This window comes from Convolutriloba macropyga, chromosome 13, assembly GCF_964194025.1.
Source record: "Convolutriloba macropyga chromosome 13, txConMacr16.3, whole genome shotgun sequence".
Lineage (NCBI taxonomy): Eukaryota > Metazoa > Xenacoelomorpha > Acoela > Convolutidae > Convolutriloba > Convolutriloba macropyga.
In genome coordinates, this window is record NC_134480.1 from 35,756,147 (window position 1) to 35,772,354 (window position 16,208).

General features: G+C 38.3%; 1 protein-coding gene across 2 annotated transcripts in view; it reads right to left on the reverse strand.

Moving 5' to 3' along the window:
• Positions 1-4,529: 4,529 nt before the first annotated feature.
• LOC142351919 (sodium/potassium-transporting ATPase subunit alpha-2-like) overlaps positions 4,530-16,208 on the reverse strand; it is a 44,188-nt gene continuing 32,509 nt past the window's right edge. For both annotated transcript variants that reach the window (XM_075404176.1, XM_075404175.1), the window contains exons 18-19: positions 15,002-15,147; positions 4,530-4,769 (exon numbers count right to left, since the gene is read on the reverse strand). In XM_075404176.1, the coding sequence (XP_075260291.1) occupies positions 4,530-4,769; positions 15,002-15,147 (386 nt within the window). The remainder of the gene's footprint in view (positions 4,770-15,001; positions 15,148-16,208) is intronic.

A 16,208-nucleotide genomic window follows, 5' to 3' on the forward strand; every position in this document is an offset into this window, starting at 1 on the left:
CCGCATTTCCGCTTGTAATTTTTTGCCTATATAGCATTTTTTTATTATAGTCGTATGGCGTTGACACTCTTTTTGTTTTAAAGAGCCGGCTTGCTATCAAAATTGATATTTGTTACGGGACATGAACAAATTGCCCTTGATAAATAAAAAAAAGCATCCCAAAAATTTATCATCAATAGCGGAAACATTTTTTCTACAGCTATTGCCCGAAAACTTTCTAATATACTATTCAATTAGTTTATTACAAAGACTCAACGTAGCTGCTGTTGAAATGCGAGAGGTCTCGAATCTAGCAACATAGTAAATATGCTCTGAATCACGATATTTCAGGTTTCTGTTTTAAGTATTAACAGATTTTGGTCATGTCACTTTTTAGTATGGAAAAAAAGTTTCGGACAACAAATAAACCAAATCTCTGAAGATCTTATGAACAGCCTACAGATTAAGAATTCTTTTTCAGTGGTTGTCTAAACTTTATTGTATGCGCACTGCTTAACCTGAAAAAAAAAATAGAAATTAGTTCACATAAACCTGAAAAAACCGGGAAAAATGGTATAGTCTTGCAATACTAGTAATATTAGTGTTATTTAACTGTTTTTGTAGAAAGCATAAGAATAAACTCAATAGAAATTTCATAACCAGATAGCGCTAGTTAAGTCAGATAATTTAGGTCAAGTTAGACAAGTTAATTAGGTGTTTGAAATAAGCGTTCTTTCGTAAAGTGTTATTGTTTTGAAGGCGCCAGAGAGGGTAGTTGAGTGATATCTCTTAAACAAACAAATTGATGAACAAATGCATATTGAGCTGTCGATATATTTTGATTAATTAGCAAAGTTGTATTTGAGCATCAGGCCAAAGTCGAAATGAGGGATTTAAATTTAGATGAAAACTAGAGAGCGCTGATTTGAAGTGAACTAGATATTTTGATCAAAATTGGAATTTCAATTTGAACCAAATTAAAGTGTGATTTTGAATTTGCAAAAATATTGGCAACTCCAAACTTGTTACCCTCGACTTTTTAAGTTATATTCATCATTGGAATTTAATAATTTGTGGGGATGTTCCCCTGATGATTGTCCATATATAATAGGGATTTAGAGTAAATAAAAAGGCAATTTATCAGTTTTTCGAAATACCACCAAGCGGATGTTTCCCGCCCCCCCCATGGAGGTTATATTAACCGGACGTTTACCAAATTTTATTGGCATGTACACCCAATAGTCCTCTCAGGCTGGTATACCTTTCGGGCCAATCCGACCACCCAACTCCGAGTCATTAGCAACGGAAGTGGTGTGATTTGAAGGTTTGCGATATTTTGAGCGAAAAAAAATGACTGTTCGAGTATGATACAAGGTAACTAAGTGTTGCAATGGGTATAAAGTCTAGAGTAATGTAGCAGATGATCATTGGAAGAGTTTAGGAAGTTGTGGGAGAAATTTATTAGCATTTTGAAATAAGAATAGGCAGTTTTCACTAAAAATAGTTAACACTGAAATTGAAATAGTAATTTCTCTAAAAGTTGAAGTGTCGGATTGACCTGAAATTTGGGGGATAGACTAATTTGGGTACAGGGAATCCGATTTTGAGGTCGGATTTGACCCCACACCAACCTGCACGGAAACAGCGTACGACCGTGCTGCGGAACGTAAAAATTGAAGTGCTCGTTGAGGTAGTAGTCCTATGGTTTTTGGAGGGATAGTGTAACTTTTCAATGGCTTTCGATTGGTGATATTTTTAACCTCAGATTCCGACCGGAAGTCGGTGCTTCTGGACGACCCGAGTGCCCAAAACCGGAAATTGGCTCTTTTGAGCGGCCGAATAACTTTGAAATGGTAATAATATGACAACCTGAGACAATTAGTGGCAAAAAAACCACCCCGGTCAATTTTGACGAACTCGGATTTTTTGGGTCTCGGCACCCACGAATCCTTAAAAAGTTTCAAATTGCAAACAACTCGCAATGGCTGATCCGTTGGTCATGAAACTTGGCACCCTATTTTTACTCGAAGTTTTTACCCGAAGACGTTTTGACCACTACTTCGCGAGTTATTAAGTTGTGAAATTTGGGATCATCCGAGAGGTCGATGAAAAGTGTGCGCGGTCATTGCTCGTGTTTTAGTGGCAGTTAGGCCATGAAATTTTTTAAGTAGGTTCAACTATGAGAGAACTTTCCGTGACAATAGTTGTCTTTATCAACTTGAGCCCTCGTTTTGGACGAATGACCCCTGATTGACACCTAGAGGTCAAATTTTGGGCTTTTACGAATATTAGACTTTTCGGCGGTTTTTAACTGCGGATTTGCATGAAATAGTTTCAAAATTGGAAATTACAATTGGTCTTTGGTTTAGGGCTGAGTTCAGTTATTTATTCAACACTTGATTTTTGACACGGATTGATTGCAGCTAGCTAATTTGATAGCGGAAATAGAGGTTTAAGAAATTTTGGGAGTAACGTTCAATGTTTACAAAACAAACACGGATTGACATGTCAAGTGCATATATGCGATAAAGTGGAGTGGGTTTGTTTACATTAGAGTCCAAAGGTCGTGTACTTAAGATAAGGAGAAAGTTGAACAATGGTTGCTAGCAGTTGAATGACAGAGCATAATTTGATATTGGTTTGTTTGCATAGCAAACAAAGTCCTCCTACAGAATGTGACAGATTCCAAAGGAAAGTTGCAATGTTTACTTAAGAGATTATGGTTTGTTTGCTTAAGATAAGAGCATATTGGTTGAGTATAAATTGAAGTAACACACACACACACACACAGAGAGAGAGAGAGAAAGAGAGAGAGAGAGAGTCCAAAAGATTTGCTGAGACACAGTAGAAAGGGAACACAGAAGAGATTTTGGCACAAGAGAGAGATAGTAGTTGGTTTAGTGGGACTAAACTTTAGAAGCTTAGTGTGAAAAGCAAAGAGGAGACTGAACTGTGGAAGATTGTAACTGCAAGACCAGTTGGGATACTGTGAGCTGTTTTGATTTAATTCAATTGGGAAATGAACCACGGAAATTTGTATTATTATTTAAATACTATTATAAATTGTCTTGAATTTGTCTTTTCCATTGATGTGCAAGAAATTCTCTTACCTTTGTAATCCATATAACTAGAATTGATATTACGAGCCCCATTGTGAATTAACTTATTTCAAGGCAATCTAATTTGCAACAGCATACAAGAGTGGAAGAGGGGAAATTGCAGAGTAACAAAGTAACGCTTGCTTCACCGATTCAAAACCTTTGGTTTATTTTATTTAATCGATCTTCTGGGCGACAGATCCCCCTCACTGTTGGCCTAGTTAGAAATTCGGAAGACAACATTGGCGCTCCTGGGAGGGTTTCATTTCTTTGTTACTTTTTGCTGTGGATTATTTTCTGATTATTTGAAGAGCGTGCAATATTCGTTGGAGAAACTGCTGAGAGCACACCGAAAGTTGACTTAGATTTGTGATTTGGTTCCCAATAGTTTGATTATGTTTGGTTATCAGTTGGTGAAGCGTTTTCCTTCACCAGGCTACGAAATTTGGGAAGATTGGCGTGAACATTACTTGAGTACTGGCATGAAGCCCGGATGGACGGAAAAAAGATAATGAAGAGGTTGCCTACAAAATTGTGTGGGTGAACCTTGAATGCAGTAAGTGATTTACCAAGAGGCTATTGGCGGTTGACTCCAAGGAAGCAAGCATGGACACTGAAAGAGACCCTGTATCAGTTTGACATACGATTGTCTGACAATCCAAATTTTTATGAGCGAAGCTACAATTTGTTTGTTAGACGAAAAGCGGGAGGTAGGGCAGAATTAATTGGAACCAGTGATACTGCAGATCAGAGAACGCGACAGCAGTGTTCTCAAAGGTAGGTGGTTGATACAAGAAGTAGCCTTGGCATTTCTTTAATTGATCAATTCCGGCAACCTGGCAGAAGTTTTGAAGGGTTTGGCATTGGGTCCAGCTGTGGTTTGTCAAGAAGAGGAATTTTCGGTAAAGATCTGTCTGGAGAAAAGGAAGATATGAGCATTGCTGAGAGTGGTAGTAGAATAAGAAATCCAGGTGACAGCGATGAAGTGCAAACTGGAACTGAGGTAGAGTTTACGGAGGAAGTTTGCGGTCCAATAAATAAAAAATTTAGCTCGACAAAAAAATTTTTTAAAACACTTCAGCTCGACCATAACTAGGAATCTCGACCGTCTAAGTTTAGTCAACGTTGCCCCCCTTCCCAACAAGACTTTAAAGTCGAGGTATAGACCCAGGGCAATTTCGAGCGCACTTCAATTTCATCAGAGGCGTATGCAAGCGCACATTGTTCTTATCAGAGGAGGTGTTCGAGCGCACTTCGAGCGCGCACGGAGTTTCGAGCGCACAATAGTCTATAGATTATAATCAAATTTCACTTCGGTCTGGGACAGTCTGATAAGTGACGTTTCTTGCCTGGACCTCAAAGGCTGGGTGGGGTTTTTGAGTCTTTTCACTGGTCAAGATTGAAATCAAGACGTGTGTCCAACTGAATTTTGCAGAGCGTTGTTGGTAAGACTTACTGCAGTGACTGCATTCTAAGTGCACTTTCCAACCCAGGACAGTAAGACAGGAATATACAGAGTGCAGTTTCGAACACCATTCCAGCTAGGAGGACTTGGTTGCAGAGAAGACCCTGAGTGAAGAGACAGTTCCTTCTGGTCTTGGATATGATGAGGTCTGCCCACTGTACCACAACTATACTCGTGAAGAAGGCTGTCTGGCATGTGTACTCCAGTTTCTTACGCTGCTCATACGACTGAAAAATAAGACGTAGAAAGAGGAGCTCCAGAACGCGCCAGCGAATGAATCTGTCTGATATCTGGACAGATTTACTTTACACTACAAGCTTTTCGTTGATTATTTTTTGTTTCTTTCGGTGAAGTTTTGCTTATGCGGACAAAGAAAAAATTCATCGTTGAACAAAATGGTAGACAACAAGATCAGCAGACCATTTTTATCTGTACAATTGAAAACGTTTTTAGAAACTATTTTTCGAAAAATTTCGGCTATAATTCGTTAAAAAGTCCGTCGGAATGGCATTTTTTGTTTAAAATTTTATCTATTAAATTAAAGACAAATTGTTAAGGCAAAAGTGTTTCAAAATTCTCCTAATAATGGTTTTCGAAACTTTTTTGGAGGAAAAAGTTTGTTTTTGATGTACATTTAAAATTTAGCCTTTGACAGTTTGCTTATTGGTTAATTTATGAAATTCATCTCAAAATAATTTGCAGAAGAATTACAGAAAAAAGTTGTGCAATATTGGAGCGTCACCATTTTGTTTTTCCAGCTGAGCTACAAAAAGCCCCTATTGCTTCAAAAATGGTAAAAGTTAGAGACAAAAATTGAAAAAAGGTGGGCAAAAAAATACTTACTTTATTGTTAGATTCAATCATATTGAAGTTAGATATTTGTTAGTTTCAAACATATCAACTTAATTGTAAGACAAATGATAAATAAGAACTTGGACCACACGCTATAATTTAAAAGCCCACGTTGAGGTGTTTCAATTTTCAGTATCTCGCTGAAACATCTTAAATGGAACGGGGGAAAAAGTGCTACACGCCAATTGAACTAAATAAAAAAAGCTATGATTGCACAGAATTCTGCTCAAAGTCTTAAAACCGCATTTCCGCTTGTAATTTTTTGCCTATATAGCATTTTTTTATTATAGTCGTATGGCGTTGACACTCTTTTTGTTTTAAAGAGCCGGCTTGCTATCAAAATTGATATTTGTTACGGGACATGAACAAATTGCCCTTGATAAATAAAAAAAAAGCATCCCAAAAATTTATCATCAATAGCGGAAACATTTTTTCTACAGCTATTGCCCGAAAACTTTCTAATATACTATTCAATTAGTTTATTACAAAGACTCAACGTAGCTGCTGTTGAAATGCGAGAGGTCTCGAATCTAGCAACATAGTAAATATGCTCTGAATCACGATATTTCAGGTTTCTGTTTTAAGTATTAACAGATTTTGGTCATGTCACTTTTTAGTATGGAAAAAAAGTTTCGGACAACAAATAAACCAAATCTCTGAAGATCTTATGAACAGCCTACAGATTAAGAATTCTTTTTCAGTGGTTGTCTAAACTTTATTGTATGCGCACTGCTTAACCTGAAAAAAAAATAGAAATTAGTTCACATAAACCTGAAAAAACCGGGAAAAATGGTATAGTCTTGCAATACTAGTAATATTAGTGTTATTTAACTGTTTTTGTAGAAAGCATAAGAATAAACTCAATAGAAATTTCATAACCAGATAGCGCTAGTTAAGTCAGATAATTTAGGTCAAGTTAGACAAGTTAATTAGGTGTTTGAAATAAGCGTTCTTTCGTAAAGTGTTATTGTTTTGAAGGCGCCAGAGAGGGTAGTTGAGTGATATCTCTTAAACAAACAAATTGATGAACAAATGCATATTGAGCTGTCGATATATTTTGATTAATTAGCAAAGTTGTATTTGAGCATCAGGCCAAAGTCGAAATGAGGGATTTAAATTTAGATGAAAACTAGAGAGCGCTGATTTGAAGTGAACTAGATATTTTGATCAAAATTGGAATTTCAATTTGAACCAAATTAAAGTGTGATTTTGAATTTGCAAAAATATTGGCAACTCCAAACTTGTTACCCTCGACTTTTTAAGTTATATTCATCATTGGAATTTAATAATTTGTGGGGATGTTCCCCTGATGATTGTCCATATATAATAGGGATTTAGAGTAAATAAAAAGGCAATTTATCAGTTTTTCGAAATACCACCAAGCGGATGTTTCCCGCCCCCCCCCCCCCCCATGGAGGTTATATTAACCGGACGTTTACCAAATTTTATTGGCATGTACACCCAATAGTCCTCTCAGGCTGGTATACCTTTCGGGCCAATCCGACCACCCAACTCCGAGTCATTAGCAACGGAAGTGGTGTGATTTGAAGGTTTGCGATATTTTGAGCGAAAAAAAATGACTGTTCGAGTATGATACAAGGTAACTAAGTGTTGCAATGGGTATAAAGTCTAGAGTAATGTAGCAGATGATCATTGGAAGAGTTTAGGAAGTTGTGGGAGAAATTTATTAGCATTTTGAAATAAGAATAGGCAGTTTTCACTAAAAATAGTTAACACTGAAATTGAAATAGTAATTTCTCTAAAAGTTGAAGTGTCGGATTGACCTGAAATTTGGGGGATAGACTAATTTGGGTACAGGGAATCCGATTTTGAGGTCGGATTTGACCCCACACCAACCTGCACGGAAACAGCGTACGACCGTGCTGCGGAACGTAAAAATTGAAGTGCTCGTTGAGGTAGTAGTCCTATGGTTTTTGGAGGGATAGTGTAACTTTTCAATGGCTTTCGATTGGTGATATTTTTAACCTCAGATTCCGACCGGAAGTCGGTGCTTCTGGACGACCCGAGTGCCCAAAACCGGAAATTGGCTCTTTTGAGCGGCCGAATAACTTTGAAATGGTAATAATATGACAACCTGAGACAATTAGTGGCAAAAAAACCACCCCGGTCAATTTTGACGAACTCGGATTTTTTGGGTCTCGGCACCCACGAATCCTTAAAAAGTTTCAAATTGCAAACAACTCGCAATGGCTGATCCGTTGGTCATGAAACTTGGCACCCTATTTTTACTCGAAGTTTTTACCCGAAGACGTTTTGACCACTACTTCGCGAGTTATTAAGTTGTGAAATTTGGGATCATCCGAGAGGTCGATGAAAAGTGTGCGCGGTCATTGCTCGTGTTTTAGTGGCAGTTAGGCCATGAAATTTTTTAAGTAGGTTCAACTATGAGAGAACTTTCCGTGACAATAGTTGTCTTTATCAACTTGAGCCCTCGTTTTGGACGAATGACCCCTGATTGACACCTAGAGGTCAAATTCTGGGCTTTTACGAATATTAGACTTTTCGGCGGTTTTTAACTGCGGATTTGCATGAAATAGTTTCAAAATTGGAAATTACAATTGGTCTTTGGTTTAGGGCTGAGTTCAGTTATTTATTCAACACTTGATTTTTGACACGGATTGATTGCAGCTAGCTAATTTGATAGCGGAAATAGAGGTTTAAGAAATTTTGGGAGTAACGTTCAATGTTTACAAAACAAACACGGATTGACATGTCAAGTGCATATATGCGATAAAGTGGAGTGGGTTTGTTTACATTAGAGTCCAAAGGTCGTGTACTTAAGATAAGGAGAAAGTTGAACAATGGTTGCTAGCAGTTGAATAACAGAGCATAATTTGATATTGGTTTGTTTGCATAGCAAACAAAGTCCTCCTACAGAATGTGACAGATTCCAAATTAAAGTTGCAATGTTTACTTAAGAGATTATGGTTTGTTTGCTTAAGATAAGAGCATATTGGTTGAGTATAAATTGAAGTAACACACACACACACACACACACACACACACACAGAGAGAGAGAGAGAGAAAGAGAGAGAGAGAGAGTCCAAACGATTTGCTGAGACACAGTAGAAAGGGAACACAGAAGAGATTTTGGCACAAGAGAGAGATAGTAGTTGGTTTAGTGGGACTAAACTTTAGAAGCTTAGTGTGAAAAGCAAAGAGGAGACTGAACTGTGGAAGATTGTAACTGCAAGACCAGTTGGGATACTGTGAGCTGTTTTGATTTAATTCAATTGGGAAATGAACCACGGAAATTTGTATTATTATTTAAATACTATTATAAATTGTCTTGAATTTGTCTTTTCCATTGATGTGCAAGAAATTCTCTTACCTTTGTAATCCATATAACTAGAATTGATATTACGAGCCCCATTGTGAATTAACTTATTTCAAGGCAATCTAATTTGCAACAGCATACAAGAGTGGAAGAGGGGAAATTGCAGAGTAACAAAGTAACGCTTGCTTCACCGATTCAAAACCTTTGGTTTATTTTATTTAATCGATCTTCTGGGCGACAGATCCCCCTCACTGTTGGCCTAGTTAGAAATTCGGAAGACAACATTGGCGCTCCTGGGAGGGTTTCATTTCTTTGTTACTTTTTGCTGTGGATTATTTTCTGATTATTTGAAGAGCGTGCAATATTCGTTGGAGAAACTGCTGAGAGCACACCGAAAGTTGACTTAGATTTGTGATTTGGTTCCCAATAGTTTGATTATGTTTGGTTATCAGTTGGTGAAGCGTTTTCCTTCACCAGGCTACGAAATTTGGGAAGATTGGCGTGAACATTACTTGAGTACTGGCATGAAGCCCGGATGGACGGAAAAAAGATAATGAAGAGGTTGCCTACAAAATTGTGTGGGTGAACCTTGAATGCAGTAAGTGATTTACCAAGAGGCTATTGGCGGTTGACTCCAAGGAAGCAAGCATGGACACTGAAAGAGACCCTGTATCAGTTTGACATACGATTGTCTGACAATCCAAATTTTTATGAGCGAAGCTACAATTTGTTTGTTAGACGAAAAGCGGGAGGTAGGGCAGAATTAATTGGAACCAGTGATACTGCAGATCAGAGAACGCGACAGCAGTGTTCTCAAAGGTAGGTGGTTGATACAAGAAGTAGCCTTGGCATTTCTTTAATTGATCAATTCCGGCAACCTGGCAGAAGTTTTGAAGGGTTTGGCATTGGGTCCAGCTGTGGTTTGTCAAGAAGAGGAATTTTCGGTAAAGATCTGTCTGGAGAAAAGGAAGATATGAGCATTGCTGAGAGTGGTAGTAGAATAAGAAATCCAGGTGACAGCGATGAAGTGCAAACTGGAACTGAGGTAGAGTTTACGGAGGAAGTTTGCGGTCCAATAAATCAGGACATTGATAGAGCAGTGCTAAGCGAATATGAAAACAATGGCTTCAGAAAAATTCAGACGGAAGAAAAAATCATTGAGCGCAGTGTTGAGTCTTGTGGACCAGATGAGCATCATGCCATGAAAAAGGATTGTGTATAGTCACTAGAGTCTGGGGAGCTAAGCGATGAACAGTCGGATGATGACAATTTGTTTGAAGATATTTCGGATACAGATTTTTCGGTTGTAGTAGAATTTGATGTCGACGATTCGAGAAGCGAGACAAATTTTGCCGCGAGTTTGAACTCAGTAGCATGCGACAACGTAACTACAATAGCGAGCGATTTTGGTGTTGGTGTCAAAGCTAGCAGAAAAGATATGTTGGGAGCCTGGGCTTTGATAGAGTTAAAGACAGGAGGGTCATACCAGAAGTTCTGTAATGCGACACACGGGGCTGAAGAGACACAGATGTGTACAACTGAGTGCACTACGGACACTTTGGAGAATAGGTCAAATTCAGGAGGAATTGATCGGCAGTTGGTTTGTGAAACACAGAAGGGTGAAAACAATAAGGCAGCAGGTGACCGCAGTGATTTTGCACAGTTTGGAAAGGAGTTGGAGGAATGGGTGCAATCGCAATTGAGTGAAAGTCAGCTTAATGGTAGTGTTTCGGTCGAACCAAAGGATGAGCATCAAGGGGACAGTGCTGGAGTTTACAGAACAGGGAAATACTAACAGAAGTCAATGGCTACATGGTTGAGCGATTGGGTTCATGATGATCAACAGCCTAGGAGGGAGGACTCTAGCGTGTTTTCGTTGGAAATTAAGCAGAAAGTGGATAGAGGGATAGCATCGCGATTTCCGGAGATTGCAAAGCTTCTGCTGGAGAACCGATCCTTAAGCCGGAAGGGAAAGTGGAGCCGTTTGGAAGCATCTGGACAGCAGTCATGGCAGGATTACAGGAGAAATGGTAGCTACAGTGAAAGAAGAGTTGGTCATCCATTCAAGCATCAGAGGAAGAAGGTTTTCGTGTACAAGTGCACGAGCGTATGATGAGAGGGACGTTGACAGCTAAGTTATTAAAGCCTTTTTACCCAATTGTTGTCTACATTGTTTTAATCCATTTTATCAGGACAGTGGACAGTTTGATCAAGCACTATAGCCGTAAGGAAATTTTTTTTTTCAAAATAAGATGATTTAGGGAAATGTGTTGATTTGGTAGATCTATTTATAGATTTGATTTTTTAGTGACTTTGGGGTTCCCTGGGTAGATGTATGTCAAAGGCAATAGAGTTTGATCAAAAACCGATGTTGATGAATTAGGTAGGGTATGTTGAAATGTGAAAATGCAGGAGTGTGTTCCAATCTGATTTAATCAGCCGCTATTCAAATTTTGGTGCAGTTAAATTATATTAACCCGGAGCTAAATATATGTGGTTCACTTCACTAGATCGACTATGGTTAAAGTACGTAGGAATAAGTTAATCGGGTCACAGGATAAGGCTTTGCAATTATTCGGGAGAATAATAATCTAGGAGGGAGGAGTGTAGAAAGCATAAGAATAAACTCAAAAGAAATTTCATAACCAGATAGCGCTAGTTAAGTCACATAATTTAGGTCAAGTTAGACAAGTTAATTAGGTTTTTGAATAAAGCGTTCTTTCATTAAGTGTTATTGTTTTGAAGGCGCCAGAGAGGGTAGTTGAGTGATATCTCTTAAACAAACAAATTGATGAACAAATTGATATTGAGCTGTCGATATATTTTGATTAATTAGCAAAGTTGTATTTGAGCATCAAGCCAAAGTCGAAATGAGGGGTTTAAATTTAGATGAAAACTAGAGAGCGATGATTTGAAGTGAACTAGGTATTTTGATCAAAATTGGAATTTCAATTTGAACCAAATTAAAGTGTGATTTTGAAATTGCAAAATTATTGGCAACTCCAAACTTGTTACCCTCGACTTTTTAAGTTATATTCATCATTGGAATTTGAAAATTTGGGGGATGTTCCCCTGATGATTGTCCCTATATAATAGGGATGCGCGGCAGGTTACACCTTTTTGATCTGAGTTCCTTAAGTAGAGTTTTGTTGATTCAGAGTAAATAAAAAAGCAATTTATCGGTTTTTCGAAATACTACCAAGCGGATGTTTCCCGCCCCCCCATGGAGGTTATATTATCCGGACGTTTACCAATTCTTATTGGCATGTACACCCAATAGTCCTCTCAGGCTGGTATACCTTTCGGGCCAATCCGACCACCCAACGAGTTATTAGCACCGGAAGTGGTGTGATTTGAAGGTTTTCGATATTTTGAGCGAAAAAAATGACTGTTCGAGTATGATACAAAGTAACTAAGGGTTGCAATGGGTATTAAGACTAGAGTAATGTAGCAGATGATCATTGGAAGGGTTTAGGAAGTTGTGGGAGAAAGTTATTAGCGTTTTGAAATATGAATAGGCAGTTTTCACTAAAAATAGTTAACACTGAAATTAAAATAGTAATTTCTCTAAAAGTTGAAGTCGGATTGACCTGAAATTTGGGGGATAGACTAATTTGGATACAGGGAATCCGATGTTGAGGTCGGATTTGATCCCACACCAACCTGCACGGAACTAGCGCACGCCCGTGCTGCGGAACGTAAAAATTGAATTGCTCGTTGAGTATTGGTAGTAGTCCTATGGTTTTTGGAGGGATAGTGTAACTTTTCAATGGCTTTCGATTGGTGATATTTTTAACCTCAGATTCCGACCGGAAGTCGGTGCTTCAGGACGACCCGAGTGCCCAAAACCGGAACTTGGCCTTTTTGAGCGGCCGAATGACTTTGAAATGGTAATAATATGACAACCTGAGACAGTTAGTGACAAAAAAATAGCCACCCCGGTCAATTTTGACGAACTAGGAGTTTTCGGGTTTCGGCACCCACGAATCGTTAAAAAATTTCAAATTGCAAACGACTCGCAATGGCTGATCCGTTGGTCATGAAACTTGGCACGCAAGTTGTTGGGACCCTATTTTTACTAGAAGTTTTTACCCGAAGACGTTTTGACCACTACTTCGCGAGTAATAAAGCTGTGAAATTTGGGATCATCCGGGAGGTCGATGAAATTTTGCGCGGTCATTGCTCGTGTTCTAGTGGGAGTTAGGCCATGAAATTTTGTAAGTAGGTGCAACTATGAGAGAACTTTCCGTGACAATAGTTGTTTTTATCAACTTGAGCCCTCATTTTGGACGAATGACCCCTGATTGACTCCTAGAGGTCAAATTTTGGGCTTTTACGAATATTAGACTTTTCGGAGGATTTTGGGATTTGCATGAAATAGTTTCAAAATTGGAAATTACAATTGGTCTTCGGTTTAGGGCTGAGTTTAGATATTTATTCAACACTTGATTTTTGACACGGATTGATTGCAGCTAGCTAAATTGATAGCGGAAATAGAGGTTTAAGAACTTTTCAGAGTAACGTTCAATGTTTACAAAGCAAACACGGATTGACATGTCAACTGCATATATGCGATAAACAAGGAGAGTGTGTTTGTTTACATTAGAGTCCAAAGGTCGTGTACTTAAGATAAGGAGAAAGTTGAACAATGGTTGGTAGCAGTTGAATGACAGAGCATAATTTGATATTGGTTTGTTTGCATAGCAAACAAAGTCCTCCTACAGAATTTTACAGATTCCAAATTAAAGTTGCAATGTTTACTTAAGAGATTATGATTTGTTTGCTTAAGATAAAAGCATATTGGTTGAGTATAAACTGAAGTAACACACAGAGAGAGAGAGAGAGAAAGAGAGAGAGAGAGAGGGTCCAAACGATTTGCTGAGACACAATAGAAGTGGAACACAGAAGATATTTTGGCACAAGCGAGAGATAGTAGTTGGTTTAGTGGGACTAAACTTTAGAAGCTTAGTGTGAAAAGCAAAGAGGAGACTGAACTGTGGAAGATTGTAACTGCAAGACCAGTTGGGATACTGTGAGCTGTTTTGATTTAATTCAATTGGGAAATGAACCACGGAAATTTGTATTATTATTTAAATACTATTATAAATTGTCTTGAATTTGTCTTTTCCATTGATGTGCAAGAAATTCTCTTACCTTTGTAATCCATATAACTAGAATTGATATTACGAGCCCCATTGTGAATTAACTTATTTCAAGGCAATCTAATTTGCAACAGCATACAAGAGTGGAAGAGGGGAAATTGCAGAGTAACAAAGTAACGCTTGCTTCACCAATTCAAAACCTTTGGTTTATTTTATTTGATCGATCTTCTGGGCGAAAGATCCCCCTCACTGTTGGCCTAGTTAGAAATTCAGAAGACGACAGTTTTGTACTGGTTTGAATTGTTATTTAGTGGTTATTGTCTGCAAAAACCCTGCAATTTGCTAATTTTCCCGTTTTTTTCAAACAGTATTTTTTGTTCACCACACGAAAATTTAAACATTCTTTCGAAAAACTAAAAATTGATTTTGATTTTCGGATGAGCAGAGAAAAGAATCGAAGCCAACTGTTCATGCTAAGTTCATGGAAAAAAAAGATTTCTTGAGCCTATTACGCAAAACCTTTTTACAAAAAAAATTCTTAGAATAGTATAAAACAGTAATAATATACCGTTTTACTATTGGAATCTGATGAATCAGAACTTGTTTACTATCTTACTAGGGCCCGGATTCATCGCATGCGTCGTTAAATTATGTAATTTTGCCGATCTAACATAATTTAGGTAGTATTGGTTCATAACTTCGCTGCAAACTTCATAACTTTTATAACTTCACTGCAAACAACCCCAATCTTACTTATTTTTGAGAGGTCGGGAAGCATGCATAAAAGCAAGCAAACAAAATTCGCCAATATATGAAGGTACAATGATTCATCGATGGGCCTTTAAGTGCTGTTTCGTCGGGTTTTTGCCATATACCCCCACCCCCAGCTTAGCGATGATATAACGCATAACCTCCCAATCATGGTTAAATATTTCGTGTGTGTGTGTGTGTGGGGGGGGGGGGGGAGTATAATGGGAAAGACGCGTTTTCTTTCTATGATTCATCAATGGGTTGACAGTTTTTATGAATTTGCTATGGTCCATCGATGAGATCAGGAGATGCTATGAAAAAAAAACTGTGATGCACCGATGGGCATGCCATAAGATCTTTCAAGATTAACATCCGTACACAACTGCGGCATCACCCTCTCACCCCACCCTCACCCCCACCATCAGCTCCCCACCTCGCACCCCCGACGAAAACATACCCAGTTTTGTCCGACGGAATCCTGCAAATCGTATATGCCTCTATCCTCCCACTCAGTTCTGAGTCCAAACAGCCTCGAAGGATGGAATCCGTTCACACCCATGATCACAAAGTACGTGAAGAAACCCGCACTTGCCTGCATTATACCTGTAAAAGACATCAGCACCTTAACCTAGCTCTGTCACTTTGTCTTTTCCGCATCATTTTAGTTCTTTTTTGTTTTTTATCGGTAGTTTTTATTATCAAAAAATTCTAAACGGCATCGAAGATAGTCAAAGGTGTAATGATCAAATGAGAATAGTTTAGAGCTCCATTGTTTGACAATGTGTTATAATAGATCTGCCAGTTTTAAATGCAAAACATGCTAAACATTGAAAAGGCAAGGCCTACAAAATTGACATTCAAAAATTTAAGGGCCCTAGTGATGAGTGAATTTATAACTGATTCAAACTATGCAAGAATCTTACAAGATATCAATCAAGGCAAAAGGATGAACCACAAAAATCATACTGGAAAATCCCAAAAAGTCGGTATTCAACTAGACTTAATCAGATTTTTCGACAGTTGCTTAACTATTTCAGCTCGATCAACCGCTGAATGCCGATCAACCGCAGAGTGGCGTGATAGCCGAGAGGTAAGGGGTGTGATTCACACGCCAATGATTGAGAGTTGAATCCCCTGCCTCCGTGAAGCTGTCTGTGTGAGGATGAGCTCTTACTTAACCATAGCTTCAGGTTTACCATAGCCTCACCAATGTTGGCTGCAATGATGGTAGTGAAAGTTTCAGACGCAAAAAAATGTGGCTATAGTCACCAAAAAAGAGCAATGCTGCTCATGAAAAGATCAGTCTGAAATGTGGGGAATAATAAAAAAAAGGGCAGCTGAAAACAGGCTACTGTAGGCCTAATGCTGTTCCACTGCGATTACGCAGAAACCACAATTATTATTATTATTATTATTATTAACCAGTTAAAAAATATCGAAGAATTCAAATTCTCGCAAGATACTTGCAATTTGAATTCAAAATCGTGCAAGAATCTTGCAAGCAGCTTGCAAGTAGTATGTATTCCCTTCCAAGATTGCTTGCAAGATTCTTGCAAGATTTTGAATTTTTCGATCACTAGGGGAATATCTATTTTTGAAGCAAACAGCACTGACTCTGGAAAACTTGTATTAAGTTTTTCCTCTCATTTTTCTCATTCGAAAGC